At 49.1% G+C, this 15,853-nt stretch overlaps 5 protein-coding genes across 5 annotated transcripts; 2 read left to right on the forward strand and 3 right to left on the reverse strand.

The window, feature by feature from the left end:
• Positions 1-682: 682 nt before the first annotated feature.
• On the reverse strand, positions 683-1,298 carry ColSpa_01295 (uncharacterized protein; the record flags this gene model as incomplete). Its single annotated transcript, XM_049267507.1, has 2 exons — positions 683-738; positions 791-1,298. The coding sequence occupies 2 exons, from the start codon at positions 1,296-1,298 to the stop codon at positions 683-685; spliced, it is 564 nt and encodes a 187-aa protein (XP_049123464.1).
• A 1,405-nt stretch (positions 1,299-2,703) lies between these two features.
• On the reverse strand, positions 2,704-3,680 carry ColSpa_01296 (pyrroline-5-carboxylate reductase; the record flags this gene model as incomplete). The annotated part of the gene is made up of 3 exons (XM_049267508.1): positions 2,704-3,008; positions 3,064-3,576; positions 3,641-3,680. The coding sequence occupies 3 exons, from the start codon at positions 3,678-3,680 to the stop codon at positions 2,704-2,706; spliced, it is 858 nt and encodes a 285-aa protein (XP_049123465.1).
• A 533-nt stretch (positions 3,681-4,213) lies between these two features.
• On the reverse strand, positions 4,214-5,784 carry ColSpa_01297 (5'-deoxyadenosine deaminase; the record flags this gene model as incomplete). Its single annotated transcript, XM_049267509.1, has 2 exons — positions 4,214-4,974; positions 5,031-5,784. 2 exons carry the CDS (start codon positions 5,782-5,784, stop codon positions 4,214-4,216), a joined length of 1,515 nt encoding a protein of 504 aa, XP_049123466.1.
• A 5,718-nt stretch (positions 5,785-11,502) lies between these two features.
• On the forward strand, positions 11,503-12,318 carry ColSpa_01298 (carnitine monooxygenase oxygenase subunit; the record flags this gene model as incomplete). Its single annotated transcript, XM_049267510.1, has 1 exon — positions 11,503-12,318. The coding sequence occupies one exon, from the start codon at positions 11,503-11,505 to the stop codon at positions 12,316-12,318; it is 816 nt and encodes a 271-aa protein (XP_049123467.1).
• Positions 12,319-13,934: 1,616 nt separating this feature from the next.
• On the forward strand, positions 13,935-15,131 carry ColSpa_01299 (2-oxoglutarate-Fe(II) type oxidoreductase hxnY; the record flags this gene model as incomplete). The annotated part of the gene is made up of 3 exons (XM_049267511.1): positions 13,935-13,971; positions 14,036-14,703; positions 14,772-15,131. The coding sequence occupies 3 exons, from the start codon at positions 13,935-13,937 to the stop codon at positions 15,129-15,131; spliced, it is 1,065 nt and encodes a 354-aa protein (XP_049123468.1).
• Positions 15,132-15,853: the final 722 nt, after the last annotated feature.

A 15,853-nucleotide genomic window follows, 5' to 3' on the forward strand; every position in this document is an offset into this window, starting at 1 on the left:
TGCGTTGTCATATCCCGCCACGATGAACTTTTTGAACTAGCCGTAGCGGCGGGCTTGTAGGTTCTGAATGCATGGCGAGCTCACGACTGAGGAAACGGGAGAAGGATTCCATGGTGGCGTGCAAAACTGAACCTTCGATAAAATAAACATTGCAATCTATAAAGAAACCAGAAGATGCTACATATACTGTAGTCGCCGTCATCAAACACAATTACACATGACCCCTACTAGATCTGTATGACGTATAAGAATATCAATACTCATGATAATACCCAGAGTGTGGTCTGAGTATGCAGGCGGACCGAGTCCGTTTCACCGAGCACACAAAGCCCAGAGCCAAGAACTGTACCTGTGAAATCCCTTTGTCCTGATCCTCTTGAGATTGCAGCTCCGCTTTCGCTGACTAGCAGGAAGTTGAACAAATTTCTGTCCTCAGGGAAGAGAAGTTTTAGAAGACCATGCCTCGCGATTGTCTCGAGCTGAGGCACATTATGATCGGTGAGAATCTGGACTTCGACAACCAGCCTGTCGATGGTAACTGTAGCCACTAGTGGATCTTCCTGGATTCCGGTACCACTGCGAAGCGTGATGGATGCCACCGCGGCACTCCTCCATTGGCATGAAATGCCGGTTTTCGTGATGGTTGGTTGGATGTTCGACTGAATTCGTCCTCGGAGCTGATTCAAGACAGAGGGTATTGCATGGTAACACCCAGAGATTCTCCGTTCGCCATAGAGGCTAACAAGAAAGGCAGAATCTGTGGACATCTTTGTGATCAGATGCTGCATACCCTCTTCTTGGCCCCATCCGGCTTCCCATCTGAGACCCAGCAATGGAAAAGCTGCCCGTACTCTGTCGACGTTGTCCCCAGTGTGAGAGTGTCTGAAGGCTTCGACCAAATCATGTAGCCCAGACCTGGCCAAATGGGAAGCTTTTCCACGCGTAGTCGACAGAATTCTCAGCAGAACGCCATAACGATGACTGGCCTCAATAGCCTCCTCTTCCAGTAGTGATACAATCTCATCCAAATCGACCTCTCCGTTTGCAGTCTTAATCAAGACTCTATTCCCCAGCCTCGCCTCAACCACAGTCCACATCCTTGCGATCCAGCGACCCAATGAAAGAATAACAGCGACATCAATGAGACTGCCGGTGTCAATTTGCAATGCTAGACTGTCCAGCACAACCATCTTGTCTGCCTTTTGATATATTGAGTGTATGTTGTTGATGACGCCGACGCGGAGAGACTCGATCTCAGTCTTTCGCGCCCGGTCCATGTCCTTCAGGATTTGGGGCATCGCGAGGACGTCTACCCAAAGCCATGTGGCACCACAGCGATCAAAGAGCCTCAAGAAGTGGGCTCTATGAATCCCTTTCTTCCTCAGGCTGAGATCGACCTTCCCGGAGTTATCAGGACTATTCCACTCCATAGTCTCTTCCCAGACATGAGACATAACCGAGTAACCCGACGTCATCAGTTGAAATTTCCCCTCTCGGTTGACGCAAAGTGCAGCTTGCTGTTGAATTGACTGGCGAACGAGATTCAGTGGTGCCATGACATACTGGTTTGCATCGACGAGGGGCCTCAGCAATTTTCCAGGGCTATATCCGCTCCATGTTCGCTTGAAAGGAGAAAACATTCGCTGTTTAGACGCAGGCCCATATGGATTTTGGTCCCGCCCTCGTAATGTAAGTCGGCGAAGAATTGGCTCGACATCGGCGGGTTCCCAGAGCCACAGCCCAGTTCTAGCAGCCAGCGCCGCCCTTCGGGGTTCAATACCACAACGTTCCAGCACCCTGCAGAGGAGGATTTGGTCGGTGTTCTTTTCGACGTTCACAGTGCTGGAGTCGACAAGCCTTCTTGGGTCATTTGAAGTGCGATTGCTGGAAACAACCAATTTATGGCTGCTCAAGGTGCCGTATCGAACGAAGTGGCGGCCTGGCCCAGGTTTTGTCACGCCCTCAAAAGCCATCGGTGAGAACAATGAAGGGAATCGGAAAATAGGATAAGGGATTCGGTAGACAAAATGAAGGGAATGGGTCAATCTATGGCGTTTGGGGGGAGCACGTCTATCATTAATACGGTTTCCAAGATATCCTGGCCAAATCAGTCATTGATGACCGAAGAGAGGCCGGGTTTATGACGCCCTCCGCACTTCTTCAACTAGGCGCCAATGTAACCTACTGGGTTATTTGTTACTGGGCTGCCGCCAAGCCATAACCGCCCAATTGTGGCCGCACAACTGTGACCACACAGCTGTAGTTAGCCGCCAAACTATAGCCGCCTAACTGTAGCCGCCCAAAACACGCAACTCACGGAGCTTCGGTTGTTAATAGCTAAATCAGTTAGCGCCTACAACCCAATTTGTCCGGGCGCTTGAGGTGTGTCCCCGACTGACAGCATGATTACTCCTCATACCCCCTCAAGTTTGGTTACCAAGGAATCCTTAATAAAACATGGCATCAATCCGTAAAGAGACCCAACAGGTCGCATTCGTTAAGCTGATTTATTGGTGTCCATCCGCCCTTGTCGAAAAGATTATCTCAAGATTCGTAGACCGTTGGCAGGTGATTGATTGGGAAAAAACTTTGTACAAAGCGAAAGTCATGAAATGTCATCATTTATTTCTCGCTTCTACTACTTTTACTACTTTCAAGCCCAGTACCTGGGCAGGTCTTCTCTAGGCGATTGGTTTCTCAGCGTTACTGGTTACCCAAAGTCTTCCCAAGCTCCTCGCCGCGAGACGTAGCAGCCTTGACAGCCTTGTCGACAATTTCCTGAAACCCAGAGGCTTCAAAGCTCTGGAGAGCAGCGTGCGTCGTGCCGTTGGGGCTGGTGACATTTTTGCGCAGCTGACCAGGCTCTTCAGGCGACTCAACAAGCATCTTGCCGGCACCAAGGCAGGTTTGGGCAGCCAAGCGCTTCGCCTGCTCCGGCGAAAGACCGAGGCCAACAGCACTGGATATAAGGTGCTCGACCATGGCGAAGAAGTATGCGGGACCGGATCCTGGGGACTAGTTAGGATGCCCCTCGTTGCAATGCACATCGTAGATCCAACTTACCTGACAGTCCAGTGACGACATCAATCAGCTCCTCCTTGTCAACCCATTCAGTAGCTTTGCTGACACTCGCCATGAGCGATTCGGTCAACTTCTTCTCATCTTCCGTAACATCGCTGCCCGCAAACAGGCCCGAGGCACCCTCACCCACAAGGGCCGGGGTGTTGGGCATCACGCGCACAACGTGGGGCGTTCGGCCATCATCGAGTGCCAGCCACTTCTGTAGAGCCTCAAGGGTAATGCCAGCGGCGATAGAGACAACCACAGGGACCTTCTCGTGTCCCGAAACGGCCTTGCCGAGCTCGTTGCAGACGCCCTTGGCGACCTGAGGCTTGACAGCCAGGATGGCGATGTCGGCGCCAGAAAAAGCCTCGGTGTTGGAGGTTGTCGTCTTGACGCCGAGGGCGGCCATCTTTTCGCGGTTTACCTCCCACGGCTCCGAGACGGTGACGTTCTGCTTGTCGATACCCTTGGCGACCAAGCCTCCGATGATCGCTGCGGCCATGTTGCCGCCACCTAATTTACCCCGCGTTAGCCCATTTCAGTCTTCAATACTGAATGGGATGGTATGTATACATACCAATGAAGGCGATCTTGCTGGACTGAAGAGTAGGCGCCATTTTTGAAAGTTGAGTTGATGGAATCTGGATCAAGAGGTTCAGCAATACTGAGAGGACCTCCGGGCGTGATATGTGGTACTCGGAAGAGGTCGAGGAATTTGACTCAGCTCGGAAACAGTGGCGCCGTGGTCGGACCCACACTTTCGCCCGAAGCGTGGAGTTTAAATACCGAAACACATTTGAACAATTACCGAATACCGGAAATATCCTATCGCGATCAAATATTTGAAATAGCACAGCGTTCAACTACATTGTCGCTCTTGAGGCTTTGGCAATTATAATGGTAAGCAATGGTCGATGTCATATTGTGATACAACAATAAGACTTTCTATTCAATCAAAGTGCCATGTTGATTTGCATTCGGCGCAAGCGTACGCTGTTGAAGACAGCATCAGACTTTGCAACATTGGGCTAATCTGCATGACCGTCGGGTGCAACGATAATTTGCAAAGATACTTTTAATTGAATTATTGATAAAAATGCATTACTTGGTTAGATTATCCCAGACGAATGACAACCTCACACTTTGCCACCTAGACATGAATTGTTCCGTATCCGGTTTCATCACCAGCCTGGACATCAACAGAAAAAGGTGCCTCGTAGGGCGAGCCGGAAGCGCTGAACTCTCCCTCAAGGGAAGCGAACGGGATATCCTTCCAGGTTTGCTGGATCTTCCGTGCGCTCCCCAGGAACCTCGTCTTGACATCCGCGTAGTTAGGTACCACAAGCTTGCGATCCTTCTTGACGAACTTGCCGTCAACCAGAACATGCTCAACATCACCGACGTTGGCGTGGAGGATTACAGCAGCCACAGGATCGACCCAGCCAAGCAGAGCAGGGCTCTCGCCATCCCAGACAATGACATCAGCCTTAGCGCCCTCAGTGATGACGCCCAAGTCAGGGCGGCGCAGGGCAAGACCACCATTACGGGTGGCTAGGAGGAAGGCCTGGTTGACGGTCATGGGTGTGGTGGTGGGTATGCGCCAATGGTCGAGAACCTGCTGGTAAAGTAATCGTCGAGTGCTCTGCAGCCAGAGGCGGGCTTGGGTGAGGATGTCGGTTGAGAAGGTGAAGTGAGTATCGACTCCGAGAGAGCCCTGGTCTTGAATGAGGTGACTATGCGGGTGGGCGTGGCCGTAGTGCATCTCTGACTCGGGAGTGATAGAGATGTACTGGTTGGTGGAGCGTAGCAGCGAAGCACCCTGGTAGGTTAGGAAAGAAGCATGGGAGAAGACAACAGGAATGCTAATGTTGAGGGCACCGACGGCGTGAAGATCCTCAGGGCTGTTGGTGACTTGAGACTTGTGAGTATAGATGCATGAGGGGTGGGAAGTATTAGACAAAACTTACTACCCCAAGGTCCTTGGAGACTGTGAGTGGTGATGACGGAGACGTTGAACTCCTTGGCCAGACCGACCACGGCGTTGACATCAGCAAGAACGGGGTCAGGCCCAAAAAAGTCGCAGGCAACGCCGAGACTGGTGGCAGTACCATCAAACTCGGCCTTGGTTGCAATGTCCCTAAAGTTCTCGAGCTGATCAGAGACGGTGTAGTTGGTTACATTGTGGAAGGCATATGACCAGAACACTCTCGCGCCACTGTCAATGCTGGCCTTCAACCCAGCCTCGGCTGTCTCATTGGACCAAGTGTGATGAGCATGGTCCAGCGTCGTGGTGACACCAGCATTCAGAGCCTCATAAAGACCCGCAAGCTGACCGATGTAGACATCATCGGCGCTCAGCAAACCAGTGGCGGCGTATTCGCCATAGCGAGTGAAGTACTCAGCCAGTGATGTGTTTGACCCGATGGTCTTAAACGCTGTTTGCCAGCCGTGACGATGTGTGTCCACAAAGCCGGGCGTGATGATTTTGTTCGTCGCGTCGACGATTTGTGTGTCGTTAGATGTTCGGGGCAGCGCCTGGTCTTCAGTGTAGACGGATGTAATGCGGTCGTCCGTAATGAGCAGCGAGCCGTTGCGGATGACGTTAAGGGAGTTGTTCTCCTCGTCGAATCCAATGATGGTGCCACCACGGAGGAGGACTGATGAGGCGCCTGCCAGGCTAGCGGTCGCCGTAAGGGCGGCTGCTAAGGGGAAGAGGTGCATAATGAATGTATACGTAGATAGATGAGAGCCTCTTGGGTTTGTTTCTTACACTTCCATCAAGAAAGATCAAAATCTACAGATCCACGCAGAGACTGGTTGACTGCACTTACCAAAGCTGGCTTATATAGCATTTGAGGAATCGGTCCGAACTACATATCGGTAAGCTCACGCAGCAAATTCTTTCATCGGCTGAGAAGAAAATCAGGAACCAAAACTTGGATAAATCTGACTTGGCATTGATCCCAAGAGGTGGAAACTGTTGTGGGCTACTGATACTGGGGGGATGAGCGATGCCGACTAACGATTTACGCATTGATCTCGCCAGCTGGGATTCGCTAATGGATATGTGCGCTGCATCAAGGGTGCCACACTGGCCCAACCGCAGTTGAGCAGAATCTGACCACGGCTATTTTGCGTTGCAGAAGGAATGCTGACGATGTCGTCATGGGACGCTGAGAGGAACCACTACTACGTGGATCTCTAATCGTAGGTCCAAGCTTCATGACCGACTGACTTCTTGCTATGATTCCTCCCAAGGTGGGACTATGCGATTTTCCAGGGTTATGGCTAGGGGATGGCGGTAACGGCTGGCCTCGGTCGGTCACGATTGGTTCCAGCTCTGTGTTGAACAGCATTTCTCCGTAATAATTAATAGTGACGGATGTGTGTTTCTCGCATTTGTATCGTCAGGGAGGCGTCATTGTCTGGGCAGATGGAATAATAGAGATACCGAGCGCGGACTACCGGTACATGGATGGAAATAGTCGAGTTCGAATCTGCACCCTTCGGCATTTGGTAAGGCCCACCCCGCGTTCTGGCCCCGGCCTTGACTAGCGGCCTCCTCCAGAATCTATTCCGGCAGTGCCGGGACAAGGGTAAGTCATCCGCTCACTCCTTTCGAGAAAGTCTTACGTCCTAGTACATAGCTTCCCGTGTCAATCTGTCGGTCAGTCTGCGAGACCTCAGCCTTTTGGGGGGCTGCTATCCGTTATTCTGTGAAGCTTGCACTAATGTCACTATCTGTTCCCTAACACTGACTAAGACCTCTAACGGCCAAGTGGTGTTGTTCTAGTATACTCTTGGAAGTGATCTACTAACCTCGTGTGCGTATTCCTTTTACGTCCGACCGCTTGAATTCCTTTTCTATAGGAGACGGGGAAGAGTCACAGTGGGTATTTGGATTACAATCGGCTAACGCCAGGCGATCCGAAGCCGTGGAGTTACGGAAGTACGGAATTATTACACGTTAGTATCGGCGTACTATGGTATGTCGTTTGTCCTGCCTTGCGTTCGCCCCAAGAGCTCGCTTGGAATCAATGTCCGAGAATTCGGAGAACTTGCACGTTTCTTTTGCCCCAAATCAGAATATCAACATATCCCATCGACCGCGGCAAGGAATCAAAAGCCCTTGTAAGCGGGGTAAAGCCAGTTGCATGTTGCATTCGATAGTGCTGAGAAATATTTACCCAATCATATGCCTGAAGATTGTCGTTTTGGGAGAAAATGTGGAGATTTGAGTGGATATGAGGGTTTGACGTCTTGTTGCCGTCGTGGATGGGATACTCTAGAACCACAAGTCACAAATCCGCGAGAGTATGATATCATCAATGAGAACTGGGAAAGCAGGATACCAGCTCAGGCTTGATGGAAAGAAGAACCGTGTACAAAGCAAGGTATCTAACCCAAGGCACATAAGTTTTAATGGCTTCTCAATATTAACGAAAATTTCTTGGATACTTCGGCCGCAACAAGCGTTGAACCTGGCTCACTCCAATCCTGCCTTGGTGTTGTGGTCTCTCTTTTGTTTTACAGAAGACACATGGAGGTATCTAAATGCAAGGGTTTAATGTAACGATACCCTCGTGGTGAAAGCCCACACTGCCTATATAGACTACCTTGACTTTCCACACGACTCCTGACTTTCCACGCGACCTCGCCCGGCTTTGGCAGGAACTCCGACTTTATAAGCGGTCTCGCGTTGGATTTCACTTTGACAATATAAGCCACTTTCAACATAAGAACCCTGATGCGTACACCGGAGCCTTAGCAATAGTTTTCTTTGCTTGTGCGTCAGTGGCTTTCCAAGCCAAGAGTGGCCAAAAACGTTGCATCTGCCCAAACCGCGCTACCAGCGCGTTGACCACCGAGAATGTTTTCCACCGAGAAATCTCAGCGTTAGGAGACGGTGAATGGGATCAAGTAGTGGTTCCTCCACCATCCGAATCTGTTCGGTTCCTCTCATGGGGTCCAGATGATATGTCTCAACTGGCATTAATATCTCGTAGCATGGTATTCGATCTTCTTGCAGAAGCATTTGCAGATAGAGGAGCGAAATAATAAAGGGAGAACCATAACTCGTGCCACATTATATGCTATCTCGAGATGTCTCAAAGCAGAATCCGGAAGGGTATTGGCCCCGGTCACCATGGGAAAGATGCTTCTTTGCAATCTCAGCCGAACGCATCACACAACACACTCTATATGTTCGCAGGCCAAATTGTTCTTTTTCTGAATTCGTAACTGGAAACAGCATGGCCTCAGCACGACCCATCTCCCTGTGCAGCCATGGAAGGCAGACGTCAATCTCCGTCTGCATTCCGGAGTTTAGTTGCCTCGATACATCACACCAGTTGCGGTTCGACAACATAATGACAAAAGCCGTAAATTACGGGCAAAAAACTACGGTCCACGGCTAGTTGTAGTCGTTCTATGGCAATTGCAACTCCCTTGGCGAGAACGAATCGGAATCTTTATTTGTCTTAAGAAGACGAACGCTACAATGATGGGCTTTTAGAATCCTTAGGAAGATGGACATTTTCCAATCCGCTTGAGAACTAATCATCATCCTTCTTCGCCCTTAGGAGTTTTGAGTATACCTGTCTGTTCTCTGTACAACCAGTCCCGAACCTTGACATCTGGGCTGACCTTCGACTTGTATGAGTGTTTATGCTTGTTGTCCCAAATTGTGGTGGCCTCCCCAGTTTTGGGGTCTGGCACCAAGACCTTGACGTTGTTCTTTGTATCAACGTCGATGATAGCGGGGATTACAAAGCTCGATCCTGCGACACGAGATGTGACCTCGTCGTCGAAATCATGGGTAAACTCAGAGTCGGAACTAGGTTGGTCTTCTCTTAGAATCGGCTTTGTAGGAAAAATCAAAGTCTGACCGAAAGTTGAGGCTGGCACTGTTGTAGGTGGAGGGCGATAGTCACTGGTCTGTTGTTCGGGTTGCCTGTATCTGAAAGTTCGAGTTGCTGATGATTTTGTGCTGAAGTCCCATTCATATCTTCCTGAGACAATATTAGACTCTCACGGATTCCGATTTCAGCTACCATAGACTACTGACCTATTGCGTTTATGCGGGTGCGGTAGTAGAAACCCCGTTCGGGATCGAGTGCCCATTCTGACCACGGGCCAGCGGTCGGTACCACAAACGCTTGTGGCTGCAACATCATGGTTTCTTTCCAAGTATAGGATTTGGAAGATTCTGGGTGCGGACCCTCTTTTTGTGGCCTTTTAGCCCCTTGCTTTCTGTGATGGCTGCGACGCTGCGTCATAATGGTGAAGGATTTTCGCTGGTAGTATCTGAATTATTTTGATTACTGATAGTATTCAAGGCAAAGAGTTTTCAAGTATCAGTGCGAGGTCACTTTGGAAAAGAAATCAACAATGTTCGAAGGAAATCGAATTTGCAGGGAGAAAGACTAAGTCATAAATGTTGGGGTCTTGTGTGGCTTAAATCAATTTCTACCCGACTTCATCCGACCAAGGAGACCTTTAAGAACGTTTGCGCCTCTCGTAAGACTCGCTCAGTGGAATATGGAAGAAAAGGCCTGCGTCGGGAAGGGGGGTCGGGCCTGATAAGCAGCGGTGGTCTGGAACTGGGCAGCAAAGAAGACGCACCTCGCTCAATTGGACATTGTCATTTTCCATTAACGATTGACGAATTACAATCTCCGCCAGCCAAACACATCTCAAGATTTTGGACAGCCTAACGTACATAAGCCACAGAGTCTCCCAAATTAGACAGCTACGTTTGGGCGATACACATCCACTACATCTTGGATTATCCTTGAGAAAAAATATCTCAAGCGGCGTTCGATAGCTGCTATTGATCACAAGGCCTGGTTGGAGCCTAGACCAGCCTCCCTCCTTACTGTCATTTGACGAGTCACACCATAACTTCCGTCATCATGGTTCCTTGCTGTGCTTACCTTTGACTCGGGTTGCAGGTTTTGAGGGTGACATGTCGAAGGAAACTGGTGACGTGGGCGAATCAGGCTTGGCTCAACGTGCTAATTAGCTGATGGCGAACCGTCAAACCTGGCGGCCCAACCAAGCCTGCAGTCTGCAGGCCGATGTGCCTAACGCCACAATATGCATGTTGAAGACTAAGGCCGCCTTTTCTGTTTGTTTAGGCTGAAGCAGGACAGTCTTCGGAGTGAGAATACGCAACCGTAGTACTTTAGAGCCTCTAACCCGACACTTCAGAGATGTCCTGCCCGCATCCGACATTGCGCACGTGCTCAGTAACCAAAGTTGAGTGAGAATTCTACTTGTAAACCGTAACTGACAACATTGTAGATGCTTACTGCCTTTACTTTGCCTACGAAAGATGGAAATAAGCTTAAGTATGTTAGTATTAAATGATAGATAATTTATCATTGAATCGTTGAGAGCGTGAACGCAATCCATGATTCTCCCCAAAACGTTTTACAGGAGCAAAATCAAACAGGTTTGAATTAACAGCGAAGCAGAATCTGAAGAGACCTATTCTGGTATTGATTTCTCATCACGAAATGTTTCATTACTCTCATTAGCGCTTTGCTCTTCCGAAAGTCACAATTGTGTATGCTGAGTGTGATACTCAATCGCCAATCAACATGTTCGTAGCATCTCTAGAACCATGTTACGCTCACAAACGAAATCATGTCTACCAAGATGTATCTCACATGCAGTAAGATGGAAACTGGCGACAATATCGGGGCTTTGAAGCCTTCAATACAACTGGCTAACCTGTTTTTTTTTTTTTTTTTTACCTTTTTGCACAATCCAGGACGATTGGACGAGGGACACATCGCTAAATGCAAGCAGTGGTGCCTAAGGTTATTCCTCTTCTTCAATGGTATTACGCATTTCGTTTGCGTATTCTTGCTTTAGATAACCAGGTAATGTGTGTAACAGCCAATATGCTTGCTTTATTACTTATCCGTTATCCCATCCAAAATCCCATCCAACGTGATCCAAGAGCCGACGATTTTGAATCTGGATCCCGGAGTTGATCGCCCATATCGCCCCAATACCCCGCGTTGCTGTAATCTGTTCACGCGTTCTAGATGCGAACTGTGATCCGAAAAGCCGTGGCTGCCAGGTAAGCTGCTTATCAGACCACGGAGGCGTGCCTCCGGACCCCTCGGCCACCATGCAACCCCACCCCCATTCTCAACTGCATTATCAAGCATCTTTTGGAAACGTTTTCCCCACCTACGATAAGTGAGTGCACCGAAATCCAACCATGGGCTGTGCAACCGTAGCTCCGAAATGCGGACTTAAAGTAGCAATGGTGCATCAGAGTCAAAGAAAGAGTCGAGGATAAACAGGATAGAAGCGCAGTACCCATAGTTTTCAACTGCTGATTCCAATCGAGGGCTTCATGGCTGCGGTTTGAAAGTTTCCTATACGCATACCCACATTTCCGCATATACTGAATTCAACGCCATGTTGCGTTTCCTTGGTTTCTCTTCGGCGAGTAACGACTCTAATCCTGAGCCATCACGAAGCCTTCCAGCGTCGTGGTATCGGTCTCCGGAACTACACCAACTTGAGCGACGAGCCATCATATCCAGGAAATGGATACTGGTCACACATTCATTGAGGTTCAAGCAAGCTGGCGACTTCATCTCCTTCGTTTACGCTGATTTCCCTTTTTTTCTGGTCCAAGATCGCGATGGAAACGTTAACGGCTTTCACAACGTTTGCCGTCATCGTGCATACCCCGTGGTTGAGAAACGATCGGGCAAAGCAAGCATTCTCAGTTGCAAGTACCACGGCTGGTCATACGGTTACAAGGGAAATCTTGCAAAAGCACCGAGGTTTGACACGGTCAAGGGCTTCGATAAAAACCAGAACGGACTATTGCCAATCCATGTTCGTGTGGATCAAGCTGGCTTCATTTGGGTGAATCTCCAAGCAGGTGATCCAGAAGTCAAGTGGGAAGATGAGTTTGGCGGCGTCTACCAGAAGCCGAGGATGCAAAACTTTGATTTTGCTGGAGGCTATACATACGATCACGTTTGGGAGATGGAGTTGGAAGCCAACTGGAAAGCGGTGATTGAGAACTACAACGAGTGCTATCATTGTCCAACGTCCCATCCTTTGATTGCAGGGGTATCAGACTTGACGAAATATCGAGTTCAGCCTAGTGGGGGGTGTCTCGAGCACGAGATCGTCAACAAGAAGGCCCAAGATGAGGAGGACGAGTTTCGACGATCCATCACTTTCTTCTATCCTTCAACTTCGGTCACAATCACGTAAGTAAACCAGAGCTAAGGTTTTTATTGAACGTATCAACTAAGACTCTCTGCAGCCAGAACTTCTTTTACATTCAACGAATGATCCCGGTTAGCGCGACCAAGACAAGAATCGAAAACGAAGTTTATCGGGCACACACTGCGACGGATGCTGAGTTCTCCGCGATCAACGCATTCTATAAGCAGGTGCTGGAAGAGGATCGACAACTCTGTATAGGCGCACAAGAGAATCTCAATGCCGGTGTATTTGTCAGCGGCGAGCTTCATCCAGACAAAGAGAAGGTAAAAGTGCCTGACCCGCTTCCCCCAATGTTGGCATTACTGACTGGTATATTACGCAGGGACCCATTCACTTTCAGAACACTGTCCGAGAGGAAGTCATGGCACATCGGCAGAAGGAAATTAACCAGGGCGGGAGAGAGATATGGCCTGCGACTCCGCAATTGAATAGGGACATGACTATGGGGAAACTGAGCGAAGACGAAGCGTTCTGCTCTGAACTTGAGAAAGCAAGTTGTGGATCACGACAGGAGCTTGCGTGGTGAGCTCTCGATAGGAAGTCACATCACTGATCAGGTCTTTGGAGAATGAAATGTATGGAATATGATGTATGACAACACAAGGAGCTTTCAGCGCTTGGTTTATTTCTTATGTTGGCATAAACCCTCAGATTGGATTTGACATTTAAAGCGGTTGTAACTATTGTCTGCTAAATACATGGCCTATCTTCAAGGCTTTCCGAAAATATAAACACCATCGTACCACGACGAACGACCAAGTGCGCCAAAGTTAGTTGAGGTTGTAATTAGGTTACACTCTAGACCTTGGCGAAATTTATTTCCCCTGATGAACCTTAGGCGAAGCCTTGCGAGCAAACAACACCAAAAGAAATACAACCAAGACAAGGGAGATGAACTTCCATCTGTAGGTAAAATTGCAGCGAGAAGAAGCAGATCTTGGCTACGATCATCAGTCCGCTGCAGAAAGCCATTCGATGTAGTGGGTTGCCCTCTGCGCGATGATAATCTGATTGAAGCCGTGTGGCAATTAGCACGCATAATCATGCACCCCGCGTGCGCGAAACGTGTGGCTGGAGGTTTGGAACCATGTCATTTGCTATCTTCAAGGTGCTGGAACACACCTTATCTTTCTTCAGCAAGAGGGGAAAGTGGGTTTTCCGGCGGGCGGGGGATTGGCCAACGCCGAGAACGGAACGGCACCTGCGGCGTCTAGTCTGTCCTGTAAACTTATCATCTATTCTTATCAGTCTTAGTCTACCACCACTGTGTTTTTTCCGGTAAATGCCGCGCTCTTGGCACCCATCCACGCAGGAGATACTATCGTTGACCCCACTCCTGACTGTGGCATCCCGTCGCCAGAGCAAGCATCCGAGGAGCGAAGAGGGGGTGATTGTGTTCGGGAGAGTGTTGATGATCTCAGATATCACATGCTTTCAGGACTATATCAGCGAAGATCGGTTGCGGGCATCTCCTGGCTCGACTGCGTAGACATTCACAGACTGCCTAAACAATTTGAAGACTTCCGCAACCTGACTTGGATCTTGCATTTTATAGCCGAGCGCACTATTGCTGTCGAAAGTCATATTTTACCTAAACCACCATGGCTGCTCTTGAAATCCCCATTATCGACTTCTCAGGTAAATCTAGACCCAGCCAATATGCGTCGCCTGAAGTGTGATATCTAACAACGTGTTTTCGCAGGGTTTTATTCTAAGGATCCGTTGCAGAAGCAGAAGGTCGTGGACCAGGTCCGTGAAAGCTGCCTTTACAACGGATTCTTCCAGATCATCGGTCACTCTGTACCTCTAGCGCAGCAGAAGTCCGCCATGCACAACGCTAAGAAATTCTTTGCTCTTCCCCTCGAAGAGAAGCAGAAAGTTGCCAAGGAGAACACCACCTGGAACCGCGGCTATGAGATGCTGAGATCACAAATTCTGGAGGAGGGGACGCAGCCAGAACTCAAAGAGGGTTTCTACATTGGAGCTGAAATCCCCGAGACTCACCCTTACTTTATTAACAAGAAGCTTAACAGCGGTCCTAACCAGTGGCCAGAGGGCCTGGGAAGTGACTTGCAAAGTTTCAAGGAAGCTTCGATGGAATATTACTCCTCGACGCTGAAGCTAGCTGTTGACTTGATGAAGGTTCTTGCGCTGTCACTGAACCTCGAGGAAAACTACTTTGCCAAGTTCATGGATGGAGCTGTTGCAACCATGAGACTTCTTCACTATCCATCACAACCCAAAGACGCAGACGAGAAGCTGACGCGCGGGATTGGTGCTCACACGGACTTTGGCGCCATCACCATGCTTCTTCAAGATGAAGTGGATGGCTTACAGGTGTGGGACAAGAAGAACGAGACATGGATTGATGTAAGTAGGAGGGCTCATAGTCAACTTGGCGTTCTATCTATGCATCAGTGCTAATAAGTAATGGATAGGTTCCGCCAACTGAGGGAGCCTTCGTAGTGAACCTGGGCAATCTCATGGCAAGGTGGACCAACGAGTTGTACAAAAGCAACATTCATAGGGTCATCAACAAGTCTGGAAAAGAACGTTATTCTATTCCTGTCTTTGTTTCTGGTAACCCTGACTACTTGGTCGAGTGCATTCCGACTTGCAAGTCGGAGACTCAACCGGCCAAATTTGGGCCTGTCACTGTGGAGCAGGCGGTGTCCGCATCATATGCTGAGTCTTACGGACGGGCACAACTGTACAAGCAGGGCTTGGAGCAAGCCACAGCGAACAAGATGCAAGCGCAGCAAGCAGAAGCTCAGCCGGCACAGATTGCTGTCGCGTAAGGATAAGGTTCTAGACATGTAATCGAGAGTCGCAAGTTCTACATAGTATAGCAATGATATTGTTAGGATCTCGTTTGAAGTGGGCAGCGATCACTAATGGGGAACTTGGGTCTGTTCCAGATTACAAAACCCATCCCCCATGCTACGTGACAACCCCCACTCTTGATCCTGTGTGTTTGACAGCATATCACCATGTACTGTGTTGGTGGTCGAGGCCTCGGGATTAATGCGGCTCAAAGGAACCCCTCTTTTTTTGGATTATCATCATTGCACCGCTCTTATCGGTTATCTTATGTTGAACATTGACCTGTAAGCTGTGACTGGCGGATGGGAGGAGAAGCCCATATAGGTGGTTGGATACTAATAAGAATACCGCATATGATATTGCTCATGGACTTTATATAACCAAGTTCAGTACGTTGCCAATCCTCAAGCAAACTGTAAACACAATAGTATATTAGTCGGCATTGACTCCCATCATTTCAGTGCAACCCCCTGCAACCGACATGGAGAAGTTTGACAAAACGGTACCCAAACCCTCTGAAGACCCCAAAGCTGGGGACCAAGAGTCTGGGACGCAAACAATGATCAGTGCCGCCACAGAAAATGCTTACGGTAAGACTCATGAGTGAATTTGAGGCGAAGTTTCTGGTAGATGACTCTGATGCTGACTTCACTCAGTTCGCAAGATGGATTTGTGGCTTCTGCCTTTTCTGTCGATA

The sequence above is a fragment of the Colletotrichum spaethianum genome (assembly GCF_022836535.1).
Source record: "Colletotrichum spaethianum MAFF 239500 DNA, contig02, whole genome shotgun sequence".
In the NCBI taxonomy this organism is placed as follows: Eukaryota; Fungi; Ascomycota; class Sordariomycetes; order Glomerellales; family Glomerellaceae; genus Colletotrichum; species Colletotrichum spaethianum.